The 14937-nt window shown below is 47.6% G+C and overlaps 1 protein-coding gene across 1 annotated transcript in view; it reads right to left on the bottom strand.

The window, feature by feature from the left end:
• FRMPD3 (FERM and PDZ domain containing 3) overlaps nucleotides 1-14937 on the bottom strand; it is a 67534-nt gene that overhangs the window by 18374 nt on the left and 34223 nt on the right. The window contains exons 11-12 of the mRNA XM_040265035.1: nucleotides 13225-13404; nucleotides 1985-2129 (exon numbers count right to left, since the gene is read on the bottom strand). Of these exons, the coding sequence (XP_040120969.1) occupies nucleotides 1985-2129; nucleotides 13225-13404 (325 nt within the window). The remainder of the gene's footprint in view (nucleotides 1-1984; nucleotides 2130-13224; nucleotides 13405-14937) is intronic.

The following is a 14937-nucleotide window of genomic DNA, read 5'->3' as shown; positions in this document are numbered from 1 at the left end:
GCTGTGGACTCAAGGCCTTGGGGAGGTGAAGCACTGCAAACAGCAGGGATACCACTGTGGTCTGTGTGGCTCCCACATGGATAAGTGAGGCCCTATGGTAGAGACAGCCTGAGCCTCCATCACTCTGCAGGCCCAAGGGGGCTCTCAGGAATCGGGGAAGGACCCAAAAGCCACGTCCAGTTTTTTTGGAAACCTCTATCCAGGCTGCAACACCTCCATGAGAAATGGATTTGCCTTGGGAATAGCAGCAGGGTTGCAACATACAATGTGCTCAGTGGAACTGCCAGGACACAGAAGCCTGTGCCGCTTACTTGGCGCCATTGTTCCCACAGCAAGGAGAGTACTTAAGGACAGCACTGGCTAGGGTGAGATGACAGAAACACTTTGGCAGGCCGGGTGGGACTGGCAGAGTCACTCCCAGGGTCTTGTGAAAGTAGATCCCTTTAAACAACCGTCATTTCCACACCTGGTCCTCAGCTGGGTTCCAGGCTTTTCTTTCTGGCTTTCCTTTTCCATTTCTCCCTCTTGGTGCTGTTCAGTAAGAGGTATCACTGGATGTGATGACAGAGAAGAAGACCACAGGCAACACTGCCAAGGTTAACGCTGGCCTTGGCATCCTTTGGCCATCAGAGGTTTGATAGTGCAGATGGCAGCTCAGCCCCTCGGCTCCTTCTATTCTAAGTCAGTTCCTATGCTTTTCTACGTAGAAACTCCTTCATGTGCCTTGAGGCCACCGATCCTTTCCTACATCTCTGTTTGGTGGATTGCCTTCTAATTCCTTTGGACAGGGGCTTCCCCGGTGGTCCAGTGGCTAAGACTCCGAGCTCTCAACGAAAGGGAGCCTGGGTTTGATCCCTGGTCAGGGGACTAGATCCCACATACCATAACTAAGAGTTCACATGCCACAACTTAAAAAAAAAAAAAAAAGATCCTGCATGCCACACAAAGATGGAATATCCCACATGCTGCAACTAAAACCTGGTACAGCCAAATAAAATAATAATAATTCCTGTGAACAATGTGATGAGATGTAAATACAGGTTTGTCACCACGTTCATGATGAAGAGATCATGAAGTGAGAGGGTGGGTGTGAGTGTACACAGCCCACAGGCTGCTGGTTCATCCCCTGGAAGTGTTTCTACTCCTCACTCTACATCACAGGTAACCATACTGCAAACCAAGACAGCCTTAAAGAGAAAAGAGACAAGCAGCAAGGCAAGCGGATGGAGCCGTCAGCATGTGAGGAAGGCAACTCCTGGGCAGTCAGTCTCAACTTCCGCCCACGATGTTTGGGTGCTGGGACAAGCAGGCCTCGGGTGTAATACATGGAATGTCTGTTGTTTTGGTCTCCTCCCTCTCCTCCTACTGTGGATCAGGACAGCAGTATCTGGACTGGGCTGATCTGTCCTAAGGCTGGTGTGTCGCATCACCAGCACAGCTCTGGGTGATACACTGAGTTGCCTCACTGGGAAGCCTTCTGTTGGGGGCCAGCCCTTGACTCTATCTGATCCTAGTGATCATTCCCTCCTATCTCTGAGGCTCTTGCTGGGCTTGCATAGCCCCTGCCTTCCATGGCCTTTTACTCCAGGCGGCTTTGTCAGTGCCCACTCTGATGAACAAAAGACAGGTTTTAGCTTCATTTTCAACTGAGCCAGGACATCTGTGCATCTCTCCTAGATCACTGTACCTCTAAAGCTTTGCCTTAGATCCCATGTGATTCTCCAATTGGTTCTCTGCATTGCTCGTTTGCTGTTTTTATGTTATGCTTGTTGACCAACTCAGAATGTATTGTCACTGGCATCCTTTGTGGGACAGGCCTATATGAAGGCCAGCTGTCTTTTCCACTGGCTTGGTCTAGGTGAGACACAGTGGTGTATCATGGACTCCTGGTAAACCAGGAGCTGGAAGAAAGGGGTGAGCCTTCCTCCATGTCTGCAGGGTCCAAAGGGCCTCTAGGACACTGAAAACTCAGGCTGAGCCCTACCTGCCTTGATCATTGGAGGTGGAAGAGGTTGGCTGGCGGGCCTGGAGAAGACCATCTTCTTGGAATCCAGCAGGAGGCGGCAGTAGCCCGCAATCAGGCAGGCAAAGTTGGTGGCTTCGGGCCACTCCATCAACAGCACCAGAGGCTGGGGGAGAGACAGGAGAAAAACGTGAGGAGGCAGGAGGGAGGGGAACAGGTGCACGTCCAGGAGAACAACAACAAAGACGAGATGACTTGCATAGTTATGAGAACATCCTTTCTGAACCCCACATTAAGGCACCTAGGCTGACAGATAATTTCTTCTGATTTGAGAATTTATTTATAGTCAACTCTTCCCCAGGTATCAAAACTAAATCAACCTTTAATTACACATTTAATGAACCACTTTTACTGAAACAGACTAAAATTATATAACATCACATGACTGCCATGTGGCTGTTTGGGTTTATTGAGGCTCGGCAGATGGGCAAGCCTGCTGAGAGAACAAGGCTGAACCTGGGAGTCTAGGCTAGTTTAGGGAAGATCCTTAACAGGAAATTCCTCAGATGCATGAACTATCTCTTACTCAACTGTATAACCTGCTATGATACCCAGAACAGCTCCCGGACATGGACACTCTGAGCAATCCAGTCCTCACTGTGTCTTCTGGGCCACAAAGTCTTTCTGGTCTGTAGTCCTGCTCAGACCTGCATGCTGTTCCCCCCATTTCCCTCTATTTCCCAAAGTGCCCTCACAGTGTTAACTGGTGCCACTTAAAAAGAGTTTCTTAGTCAAATATGTATGTGAAGCACTGAGTTAAACAAAGCTATGCACACAATTATACTTATGGGAATTCTCAGATCCTTTAATATATTAATGTGCGCTGTGAAACTTCAAGAGGAGGGCTTTAATACTGCAACTTTTCCCAATTATTTGATCAAAAACTCTATTTTTATAGAACATCTCATAGTAGCAGGGCTGCTTTTTTTTGGGGGGGGGTTGTTTTATTTAACCCACACTGGAAAATACTAGCATAATCTGTTGACTTCTGTTCCTGACCCTAAATCAGTCAAATTAATCTTGGGATTAGCCAGCTAACTACTTCAAAGACCTAGCAATGATATACCAAAAAAAAAAAAAAAAAAAAACCCAACCCCAAAAAACACCAACAACTTTTCCAGAAACCTTCCCAATATCTGTATTCTTCAAGTGTGACTTGAAAATAAATTTGGGTCGGACTGAAGCCAGCCATGAGAGTATTTTCCCTGCCATAGGGAAGTGGCCTCCAGGTAAAGACCACTGAAGACTAGCTGAAGAGGAAGCCATGGGGTCATGCGTCATCTTGTCTTTTGAGGGTTTCTGGACCAAGCATTAAGAGCAAAAAGAACTAAGAGGAGGGAATGAGCCTCCTCTGACTAGTGAAGAAACTACTGCAACAGTCCAGGTGAGGGGTGATTAGGACCCTACTAGGTGGTGTTGGAGAAGACTCTTGAGAATCCCTTGGACTGCAAGGAGATCCAACCAGTCCATTCTGAACGAGATCAGCCCTGGGATTTCTTTGGAGGGAATGATGCTAAAGCTGAAACTCCAGTACTTTGGCCACCTCATGCGAAGAGTTGACTCATTGGAAAAGACTCTGATGCTGGGAGAGATTAGGGGCAGGAGGAGAAGGGGACGACAGAGGATGAGATGGCTGGATGGCATCACTGACTCGATGGACGTGAATCTGAGTGAACTCTGGGAGATGGTGATGGACAGGGAGGCCTGGCAGGCTGCGATTCATGGGGTCACAAAGAGTCAGACATGACTGAGCGACTGAACTGAACTGAACTGAGGGGCTTTCTTGATAGCTCAGACAGTAAAGAATCTGCCTGCAATGCAGGAGACCTGGGTCCGATCCCTGGGTCAGGAAGATCCCCTGGAGAAAGGAGTGGCTACCCATTCTCATATTGTTGCCTGGGGAAACCCCACGGACAGAGGAGCCTGGTCGACTACAGTCCATGGGGTCACAGAGTCGGACATGAATGAGCAACTAACACTTCTACTTTCATGGCAGTAGCAGTAAAAAGGCACATCACAAACACTTGATGGAACTTGGTCACCAACTTGACTAGCCCTATTTGGCTGGACCATCACCTTGGGAACAATTCTGAATCCAAACCAGCTCAGCTTTTAGCTAAAGTTGTACCAGTCAGTTTTTTGCTATCTCTCAGGATCCTGAAACATAGCTTGCATTGAATATTTTCAGTTCATATAGACCAGGGATTGGCAAACTTTTTCTGCAAAAGGCTGCTGCTGCTGCTGCTGCTAAGTCACTTCAGTTGTGTCCAACTACGTGCCAACCCATAGACGGCAGCCCACCAGGCTCCCCCGTCCCTGGGATTCTCCAGGCAAGAACACTGTAGTGGGTTGCCATTTCCTTCTCCAACGCATGAAAGTGAAAAGTGAAAGTGAAGTCGTTCAGTTGTGTCTGACTCTAGATAGTAAATATTTTAGGCCTGGTAGGTCACAGAGGCTGTGTTGCAGCTCTGCTATTGTAATGTGAAAAACGCCATAGATAATCTGTAGGCTAAACAAATGGTTGTGGTGGTCTTCTTCAAAAACTATTTCTAGAAACAAGTGCTGGTGGGTCAGGTTTGCTTCATAGTTTGCCACCTAATCTATGAGTAGAGCTACTTTCCAACTAAATACAATAGTCTGTATTCACATTCACACCTCTCAGCTTGTTTCATTTGTCAACAGTGATCTCATAGTCCTTTGAAATTCTTCTCTGGACTTGTTTCCAATAGATGACACTGTGCTTTAGTTCTATAAGCTCTGACCACATTTCTCTCTCTCTCTCTCTGGGTCTCTTCTTGTGTAACCTCCCTGGGACCTGATGTCTCAGGCTCAGTCCTCAGGCATCAACTTTCATTTTTGAGCTAGGGATCCCAAAGTCACTATTTCCAATCCATTCCCCTCTTGAACTCTTTTCCTAACTCAGAGCTTGTACCGTGCTGGGTCTATATCACACAGTCTTGTGCTGGATCGAATCCTATCTTAAGTTGTTTAATAGTTATTGTTCATCCAATTACACTGCACACCACAGTAAGGCATTTTGCATTCTGCCCCATAGGCAGTGAGTTAGTGATGCTCCTATGGAACTCATTCAACACCATCAGGAAAAAAACAAAAAGGAACCATCTTTACCCAGAAGAGCAATGACCCTATTCTCCAGTGATAAAGGGACCAGGGATGAGACACTACCTTTGAATTATTGTTTGGAAGGGGTAGAGGAGATGTTTGTACCTCCAGTTAACACATGCTTCTCAATCACCACAGAATGGTCAACTTTGTGTACAACAAAGTAGAGACAGAGGGGAATGGGATGGGGTGGTGAGGCAGGGGGAGAATAACATCCCCTTCCTTTCTGCCTCACCCCCTGCCACCAACAGCAGAAGGATACATAGAGTGGGTGTGGATAACTGCTACTGCCGTTACTAAGGCCTCTTGCCATTACTACAAGCTAGGCTGGCCTCTGGAGCATTCACAGACATCATGGCCATTGCTTCATTCTGGACCCTCATAATTTTCCTCTAAGACCAAATCTTCTCAAGGTACACGTAAATGGGTCACAAGTGTGCTGAGATCCTGAGCCCCTCAGCCTCTGGCCAAAACTGCCTCATCTGTTTATTCCAGTGGGCCATACAAATTGTGATATTTTCATGATTAGGAAAAGGTGAGGATACACTAACCTGAGGACCTTTGATAGCCTCCTGATTGGCCTGCCCCTTTTTTTTTTTTTTTTTAGGCCATGCTGCACAGCATATGGGATCTCAGTTCCTGACCAGGGAGCAAACCCATGCCCCTGCAGTGGAAGCACAGAGTCCTAACTACTGGACCACCAGGGAAGTCCCGGCCTCTTTGCTTCTAGTCTCTACTCACTTCACCTCCATCTTGCTGCCTGAGCATCTGTCTAAAACACAACTCTCACTTAAAATCTTTCATATCTCATCACCTAAAATCTACTGCCTTCCAACGTCACACAAAGCCTCTCGTGACCCAACCTACAGCTCCAAGCACATCTCCCACTAACTCTGACTCCTCTCATCACTGTCCTTCACCACATCATTTACAGGGTGCTAGACAGGCCCTGTGTCTTTACCCTCTCATACCTTAACCTATGCCGTTCCCTCTGGCTGAAATGCTCCCATGCCCTGTCCACCTAGCAAGCCACTACACACTGGCTAAATGGCTCAAGGACTGCACGACCCCCTGAGAGATGCAGCCGTTCATCCTAGAGCAGGGGCAACGTAGGTCCTGCCCTCATGGAGCTTATAATCCATCAGAAAATAAGACATAAATGAAGGGAACTTCCTCAGTGACTAGGACTCAGCACTTTCACTGTGGTGGTCTCGGTTCAATACCTGGTTGGGGAACTAAGATACCATAAGCCTCTCAGTGCAGCCAAAAAAATAAATGAAGTAATCATACAAAGGAATATGATTGCAAGGTGTGATAAGCACTATGAAGGGAAAGTGTGTGTGCATGCTAAGTCACTTCAGTCATATCTGACTCTTTCTGACCCCATGGACTGTAGCCTGCCAGGCTCCTCTATGCATGGGATTCCCCAGGCAAGAATACTGGAGTGGGTTGCCATTCCCTTCCCCAGGGGATCTTCCTGAGCCAGGGATTGAACCCTTGTCTCTATGTATCCTGCCTTGGCAGGCAGGTTCTTTACAACTAGGGCCACCCAATATGAAGGGAAAGTAGAGAGATCTATCAGAACATAGAATGTACTGGACTGGTGGGTAGGTGGGTGTGAATGTGTGCATGGGTGACTACTTTGGGTTCAGAAGCTGGAGAGAGCTTCTTTGCGGAAATGGCATTGACTGACAAATAGAATGAGAGGCCACTGGACCAAAGCACAGGCTGACTGACTGATGGACAGACTAGCTGGCTGCAAGCAGTTTGACTCACTGATGCCCTGGCTGATGAGCTGGCTGCAGGACAGGCAGAATGCCTAACAGCCTGACATCTTGACTGGTTAGCTGGCTGGCTGGCCAATGGATAGATCAGAGGCTGAGTGCCTAACTGGCTGATTGACTGAACTGTCTGCCTTCAATGTCCCCTCTTCTCTCCTACCCCCACTATGGCCCAATGTCAGTAATAAGACAGTATGAAGCAAAATCTTATGCCCAGAGAGGGCCAAGCGTAGCCTGAGTTGGCTCAGCAAAGCACATCAGCAGCCTCTCATCTGCATCCCCATACAACCCAATCAGCTCCAGCATGGGCCAAATGTAGCTCGTGAAAGGAACACAGAGGCAGTTTTTGCCAGCAGGGGTAAAAAAAAAAAAAAATCAAATTAGAGGCAGGCAAGCAGAGAGACTGGATAGGTTTTCTTAGAAACCTTCAAAAACAACATTTTATTTTAAATAGGATTTTAATGATCATGACGTCTAATGTAATGCTTGTCCCGACAGAAACCACTAGAGCAATAAGGCTCAAACATGAGAACAGGAGACACACTGGGCCACAACAGATCCTTTGGGACTTTCGTGTGATGATTTCTTTCTCCCTCTTATGGGTTTCCGTGGTAATGGGGTATGGTAATGGCCCAGAGCCATCTCAGTCCCAGACTGCTGTCTCCTGGAGAAAGATATTTGCAGACTACCTCATGTTCACCTCACTCAGAGCAAGTAAACTGAGGGAAAACTGTAACTAAATAGGCCCAGTGAAAAAGTGAAAGTGACAGTCACGTCCAACTCTTTGCAACCCCATGGATGTAGCCTACCAGGCTCCTCTGTCCATGGGATTCTCCAGGCAAGAATACTGGAGTGGGCTACCATTCCCTTCTCCAGGGAATCTTCCTGACCCAGGGATTGAACCCAGGTCTCCGACATTGCAGGTGGATTCTTCACTGTGTGAGCCACTGGGGAAGCACTTAAATAGGCCCAAGTCATCTTCAAATGGAAAAGGAGAATGGAGTTGGAGGCATGGCCAGCCCTGAGAAGGTACAGCAGGGATTCATCTGACATGCTCTAGCACCAACTTCCTGGGGTGCCCTGGGAGTGTGAAGGCACCCAGCACTTGGGGATGCCAGCTAGGGAGGGGACTGGCCTTGGGGGAGCCTCAGCTCACACTAGCATCCCTGAAAACAGGAAAAAATGGGAATTTGGAGGCCTGGAGGAGTAAGGAACAAGATGGTTGTCCTTGAGTCCCAGGGGACTGGTGCCTTTGTATTCTTGCCTCCACAGCACCAGGAAAGGCTAATTGTAATAGTCAGCCAATTTGGGGGCAAGGCAGAATATCACTTTAAGGCAGTGGTTCTCAGGCCAGATGCACATTAGAACCACCTGGGAAGCTTTAAAAACTTATCTACTCCTGACCTCATCCCCAGAAATTCTGGTTTTTAAATGGTTTGAAAAGAAGGGTCTGGGCAGCCAGTGGTTTTTAAATCTCCATACTTGAATCAAATATGCAGTCAGAGCTGACTGCCTTAAGTAAACAGTCTCAGTTATTAAGGCCTTTCCAGAATATTCCCAAACCAGAATAGCACATCTAGGGGGAAATGGCCAACTCAGGTTTCTAACTTCATGTTCCTTGTTCAGGAAGTTCAAAGAGTCTTTCCTCAGTGTACCTCATGCAGTGGTGTGCTGGTAAACATTTAACAACCAGTTCTGCAAAGTTCTGATTTGTAGCATTTGCTAACTTCCCTGGCATACATACTCCCACCATGGCTGTGTTCCAGTTATCAACATGACCTCACTGAATGCAGAGTTGGGAGGGGTATATATGCCCAATCAGCTCTTATGTGCCTGTGTGAGTTGGGTCCAGCACAACACTGGCCCTACAGAGAGACTCCTACTGAGCCCAGGAAGTCACCCTCCAGTGCAGAGCTTCCCAGACTGTCTTCCCAAATCCTCCTCTTTGTGCACATATATGGGAGAGGCATTGCTCAGTAACCACAGATACTGCTAATATAAAGTGCCTCCTGGAAGCTCCTTAATCCCCCAGCCAGAATTAATTTTACCTCCTCTGTATTCTAACATGGTCTTCCCATGTTAAGAACCTGGCAGCCAATGCAGCAGACTCAAGAGACACAGTTTCAGTCTCTGCATCGAGGAGGAAATGGTAACCCATCCCAGTATTCTTGCCTGGGAAATCCCATGGACAGAGGAGCCTGGTGGGCTACAGTCCATGGGGTCGCAAAAAGTTGGACGTGACTGAGCATGCATGCACGCACTCTAACGTGATCTTGCTACCTCTTCTAAGGTATCTCCTTTGGTGTGCATATAAGGGTGTACTTCTTTCTTTCCTACAAGACAGTAAGGTTCTTGAGGGCTAGGAGCCATGTTTTCTTTTTTTTTTTTTTTCATCTTTGTATCTCCCATTGGGTTTAGTGTCCTTCTAAGCAACAGTAAATTCATAGTAAATGACTGTCTAATGAAACCCAGATCATTTTGTCCCTCAGCCTTCCTCTTCTCTTACCAGTATATCACCAATTCTGCCAGTTTACCTGAAAAAGGAACACTTCCCTGTCTATTTCATAGGGCACTGACTTGTAAATAGAGGTGCTCATGTCAGACATCTCTGAACACAGATGCGTCAGATTTTATGTTAACAGAAGTTGGGTTGTAGATGGAACATTTATCAAAGAAATGACACTTGAATGGAGTGAATGAGAGCTTCCTGTTTGAAGGAGTCTTAGTGTCCTGTTGCTTCTGTAACAAATTAAACTTAGTGATTTAAACAGTACATGTGTATTCTCTTATAGTTCTGGATATCAGAAGTTTGACACAAGTCTCATGGGCTAAAATCAAGGGTAGGCAGGCCTGTGTCCCTTCCGGAGGCTTCAGGGGAGAATGGGTTTCCTTGCCTTCTCTGGCTTCTAGAGGCTGTCCACATTCCTTGGTTCATGGCACCTTCTTCCATCCTCAAGGCCAGCCAGGTTGGGCTGATTCCTTCTCACATCACATCACTCTGACCTTCTCTTCTGTCTCCCTCTTCCACTTACAAGGACCTTTATGTTGACACTGGGCCCACCTGGCTAATCCAGGCTAATCTATTTATTTTAAAGTCAGCTGACTAGCAATCTTAATTCCATCTACCACCACAATTCCCCTTGCCATATAACATAGTGTATTCACAGGATCTTGGGCTTAGGGCATGGGAATTTTAGGGGAGGTGTATGATTCCGCTTACCACACATGATAAACCTTTTGACAAAATAGAAACATTTTAATAGTAATTAGAATTCTCCTGTGGTTTCTCATATGCATTTTATCAGTGCCTTTAAGTAGAGTCAATCTGATCTATCTACCACTTGACGGTTGTATTATCTACCTGACGATTTGCTGCTTCTGGCTCAGCAAAGCATAACCTTCTCATACCCTCCTCCATGCACCAACAAGATGTCCTGTTTACCCTGCGATGTAGTGTCTCACCACTTCAGCCAGCCATAGTGTGGACCGTCTGTGAGCCGTCTGCACGGCACCGTGCTTCAGTGCATTCGGTATACAGGCAGCAGGCAGCAAGGGGTAGGTATAAGACCTCTGCACTGTGTGTGTAAGAGAGAAATGTGTCTGGGGATACGAAAGCAAACTCTTAGTGATTCTATGTTTCACCCTCGCTCTTGTCCATTATCACAGCTATTCCTCCAATTCAGACCCTGCCCTGGTCACTTTACCCTTGTACTTGCATTACTTTCCCCTCTCTGCCTCCCTGACTTCACATTAGCCTTGCAAACAGTCATCTGGTACGCTGGTCTCAGTCAGCTTTTGGCTTGTCATTCCTCTCTTCAAGGGCCTACAGTGGATTCCTAGTATTCAAACACATTGAATCTCAATTCCTTGGACTGGCCTTTGAAACTTTTCACCAGCTCATTCTGCCCACCCCCAATCTCTCTCCAATCTCTTTTCTCATTATTCTCCTCTCCAGCCAAGCAACTATGCTTATCGACCCGCACACATGGCTTACTTATTTCCGTGCTTGCTCTCTGTCTGTGAACACATCCCACTTCTCCTTGCTAATCCATGCCTATCACTTCAAGATCCAGCTTCAAACACTCTCCCGTGGGAAGCAAGTTCTGGTTAACCCCTTCCTCTTCTTTTGTTCCAGATTCCACACCACACTTAACCACAAAATTGACTTCATATGAACTTTTCCTCAATGCTCTTTTGCATTGGCAAAAATAACAGGTTGCATTTGTTGAGTACTTACTCTGTGTCAGACAGTGTCCTAAGACATTTTACCTCATTTTCTCATTTAATCCTGAATGACGACCTTTGGAGACAGGCACTCCATTTTGCAGTTGAGGAAATCAGTGTTCAGAGAGGTTAAGACACTTTCTCAAGGCCACACAGCTAGGAAGTGGCAGAGCTGAGATTTGAACCTGGTCCGTCTGATTCCAGAGGTCCATACATGTTCTGATGTGGTATGATTAAGGCAGGTCATGTGCCTTTGTGAGTCTCCCCAATAAGAGCGTGACCCCTCCTGGGAGGGATTCATGCCCACAACTGTGGCCAGATCACTTCTAGAAATGAGAGGAGGGTTCCTCACTCAGGCAACACCCAGCAACTCTGCTGGGGCTGGTTCCTCCCAGAACCACGGATGCAGAGGTCAGTGGTTCTCAAACTTGACTGTACTACAGAATCACCAGGAAACTGAAAAAGAAAGAAATCCTGATGCTCGGTCTGCAGCCTGACCAATTAAATCACAAACTCTGGGAACAGGGTTCAGTCATCTGTATTTTTTAAAAAAAAACTCTAAAGGAAATTCTGTTGTGTAGCCAATGTTGAGAATCACTTGCCAAACAGAGGAGACTCGGTTGGAAACCCGTTTCTCAGTTTTAAACCCTTTTAATTTCTCAGGAAGCCATATCTTCCCTGTATGTCTTGTCTTTCCTCCCCCACTTCCCTGTCTGTCTGGCTTTTCACCCAACAACATCTGAGGAGGGCAGCAATCATTGGTCGAGGCCACAAGCCAATTAAATACCGGCTCCAGGAAGGTTCCTAAACCAATGGAAAGCCTGTGAATCACAGGTGGAAAAAAATTAACATATTAAAGCTTCCTGGGTTTCACAAAGACAAAAATAAATAATTTGCTCTTTTAGAAACAGCAAACATTCCACCTCTTAATCTGCTAACAATATCGCCCCCTGGGAAATCCTTTAAGATTAAGAAAGGGAACTTGCACCTCCTCTAACAGCTTCTGCCAGCTGGCAGGCAGGCCTGCCCCCCATCCACACTGGTCACTGGGTGTTCAAACAGGAGAGCCATAGAGGGGGCGGCTGATCACGGCTGCCAGATTCTGTACAGGCGACAGCTGCTTGCCAGTCTGAAGGAGCTGATCTATGGGAAAGGTTGTAAGATCCTAGAAGAACTTGACTCTGGAAGGTGAAATGGGGACGAAGCTCTGCCTGCTCCCTGTCCCCCCAGGACCCCTTGGTTCTGTCCACACACTCAGACACTCCTCTCCTCCATGAATCCAAGTGTGTCCACATATGGCACCCAACTGGTGTGCACACATCCCTTCAGCCTCAGGGGAAGCCAGGGGGGCCTGGGGAGGCCAGAGTCCCAGGGGCTGGTCCATTTACCCCAATTCCCCACATGAATATCAAGTCCTATGTGTGCTGTGACATGATAAGGATTGGGAAGAGATGGCCTGGGGGTAATTCCAAGTTCCCCAATCTCTGTGCCCATTGCTAAAAACCTCTCACAGGTAGATGAGACACTTTCTAGCCTTCCCTAGCATGGGCTGACCTTAATAGGGGGTCAAGGGCCTCCCTGGCGGCTCAGTGGTAATGAACCTGCCTGCCAATGCAGGAGACTCCGGTTGAATCTCTGATCTGGGAAGATCCCACAACTGCTGAGCCTGTACTCTTGAGTCCAGAAGCTGCAACTACTGTGCCCTAGAGCCCATGTTCCACAATGAGAGGCAACGAGAAGCCCGTGCACCAAAACGAAGAGTAGCCCCCACTCATCGCAACTAGAGGAAAGCCGATGCAGGAAAGCCCATGCAGCAGTGAAGACCCAGTACAACCCATAAGTAAATAAATACACCAAAATTTTAATTGCAAAGGTGATTTTAAAAAAATGAGGTCAAGATAGCATGTCCCAGAGGGTTGAAAAGAAGAAAGATAAGCCCCCAAAGGCACAGGATCTGAACCACTTCAGAATCACTGAACCTCACCTCATGGGCTAAAACTGTTTGTCAAGTTTACTTCTTCCTCTCTTCCCCAGGCCTGTTCCTGGGAAGGAACCCCTCGAAGCTGGACTTACCTTGGCATCCATGATGCTGGTCTCCACCCGGGCCACGCCCTGGTTCTCCCGGAACAGCTGGATCTTGCTGATCTTGCTGAACTCGGACAGCACAGTGGTGAGGTTGGTTTTGAGGTCAATAACATGGCTGATGCCGTGACGGGGTCCCACCAGGAGGGTGGTGGCTGACTGCTTCTCATCCTGGGGCCCCAGCGTGGTGCACAGCATTCGCAGAAAGAAGGGCAGAGGAAGTGGGGCAGAAGAGGTGGAAGACGGAAAGAGAAAACAGGCATTGGACTGGTTCTGCTGGGAGATCTGGAAATATCTGGAGCTCAGGGTCAGGGCAAGAAGACAAACTCGAGGGGAAAATAGTCTGGGATGCCCCTGTTCCCAGGACAGGGCCCTGGATCGTTGGTGGGCAAGAAGACAAACTCGAGGGGAAAATAGTCTGGGATGCCCCTGTTCCCAGGACAGGGACCTGGATCGTTGGTCTAAATGGACACATTAGCTTCAGTAGCAGGGAGAGTGAAGTGGGCAGCAACAGGGCTAGTTCTAGCAAAATCATCAAATAGGTGACGTCTGTTTTGGTGCCTTTGAAGTACCCTTGTCCTACTAAACCCCAGAGATTTTTCCATTGGTTGCCTTGGGCCACTCAAGGCTCCCGTGGTGCTGTCTGAACAGGTGGCATCCTGTGTTTGGTCTTTACCCTCCCCTCCAACAGCTTGCACTTCTCACCTGGTGCTAAAAGCTAAACTGACAAAGTAGCCTGGAGGGGGATCTCCCTCCCTAAGAAGCTATTTGCCCTCTATAATAGGCACTATGGGCTTCCCCAGTTGACTCAACAGTAAAGAATCCACCTGCAATGCAGGAGATATGGGTTTGACCTGTGGGTCAGGAAGATCCCCTGGGGAAGGGAATGGCAACCCACTCCAGTACTCTTGTCTGGGAAATCCCATGGACAGAGGAGCCTGGTGGGCTACAGTCTATTGGGTCGAAAGAGTCGGACACGACTAAGTGCACACACATGTAATAGGGACCACAGTAGCCTCACCCCAGAGGAATGATCTATAAGAATTTCAGCAGTGGACTTCCCAGGACCCTCAAATTCCAGTACGTAAATGGTCACCTCTGTGCCTGAGGGACTGGTTCCCTTAAGTGGTCCTGACGGGCTCCTTGGTGCTATCAAGCCTGAGCCCTCTGCCAGCCCATTCTCTGGCATTAGCATCACCCCAAGGAACCTCTTCCATCTGTTCTAGACACTTTGATAAGTGGCTTTCCATCAGTGTGCCCCATGAGCATGACAGCGTGTTCCCCAGAGCATGACAAACACCTGGATCCAGTAAACAAATGATTTGAATTTCCTTTCACGGAAACACACAAGGGTAAACTAGCCTGGGGCACAGTCTTAGGGGGATCACTTATGCCCTACCTCAGAGGAGCATTCCTATACTGAAGGCCCTGGGTGGGGCTGGTGCAAGGGGCATCCAGGCTGGGGGATTGAGGGAATATGGGTAAGAACAATGAAATAGGGCAGGGGTTGGCAAATTCTGGCCCACAGGCCAAATCCAGTCCTCTGCTAATTTTTGTCCAACCCACGAACTGAGAATGGTTTTGTACATTCTTAAATGGTTGGAAACAATTCCAAAGAACCATATTTTGTGATACATAAAAATCATATGAAATTCACGTTTCAGTGTCCGTAAACAAAGAGATATTGGAACAGAGCCAGGCCCA

This window comes from Oryx dammah, unplaced genomic scaffold (assembly GCF_014754425.2).
Source record: "Oryx dammah isolate SB20612 unplaced genomic scaffold, SCBI_Odam_1.1 HiC_scaffold_23, whole genome shotgun sequence".
In the NCBI taxonomy this organism is placed as follows: Eukaryota; Metazoa; Chordata; class Mammalia; order Artiodactyla; family Bovidae; genus Oryx; species Oryx dammah.
The sequence above is the reverse complement of the archived record's forward strand: the minus strand, read 5'-3'. Positions and strand labels throughout refer to the sequence as shown.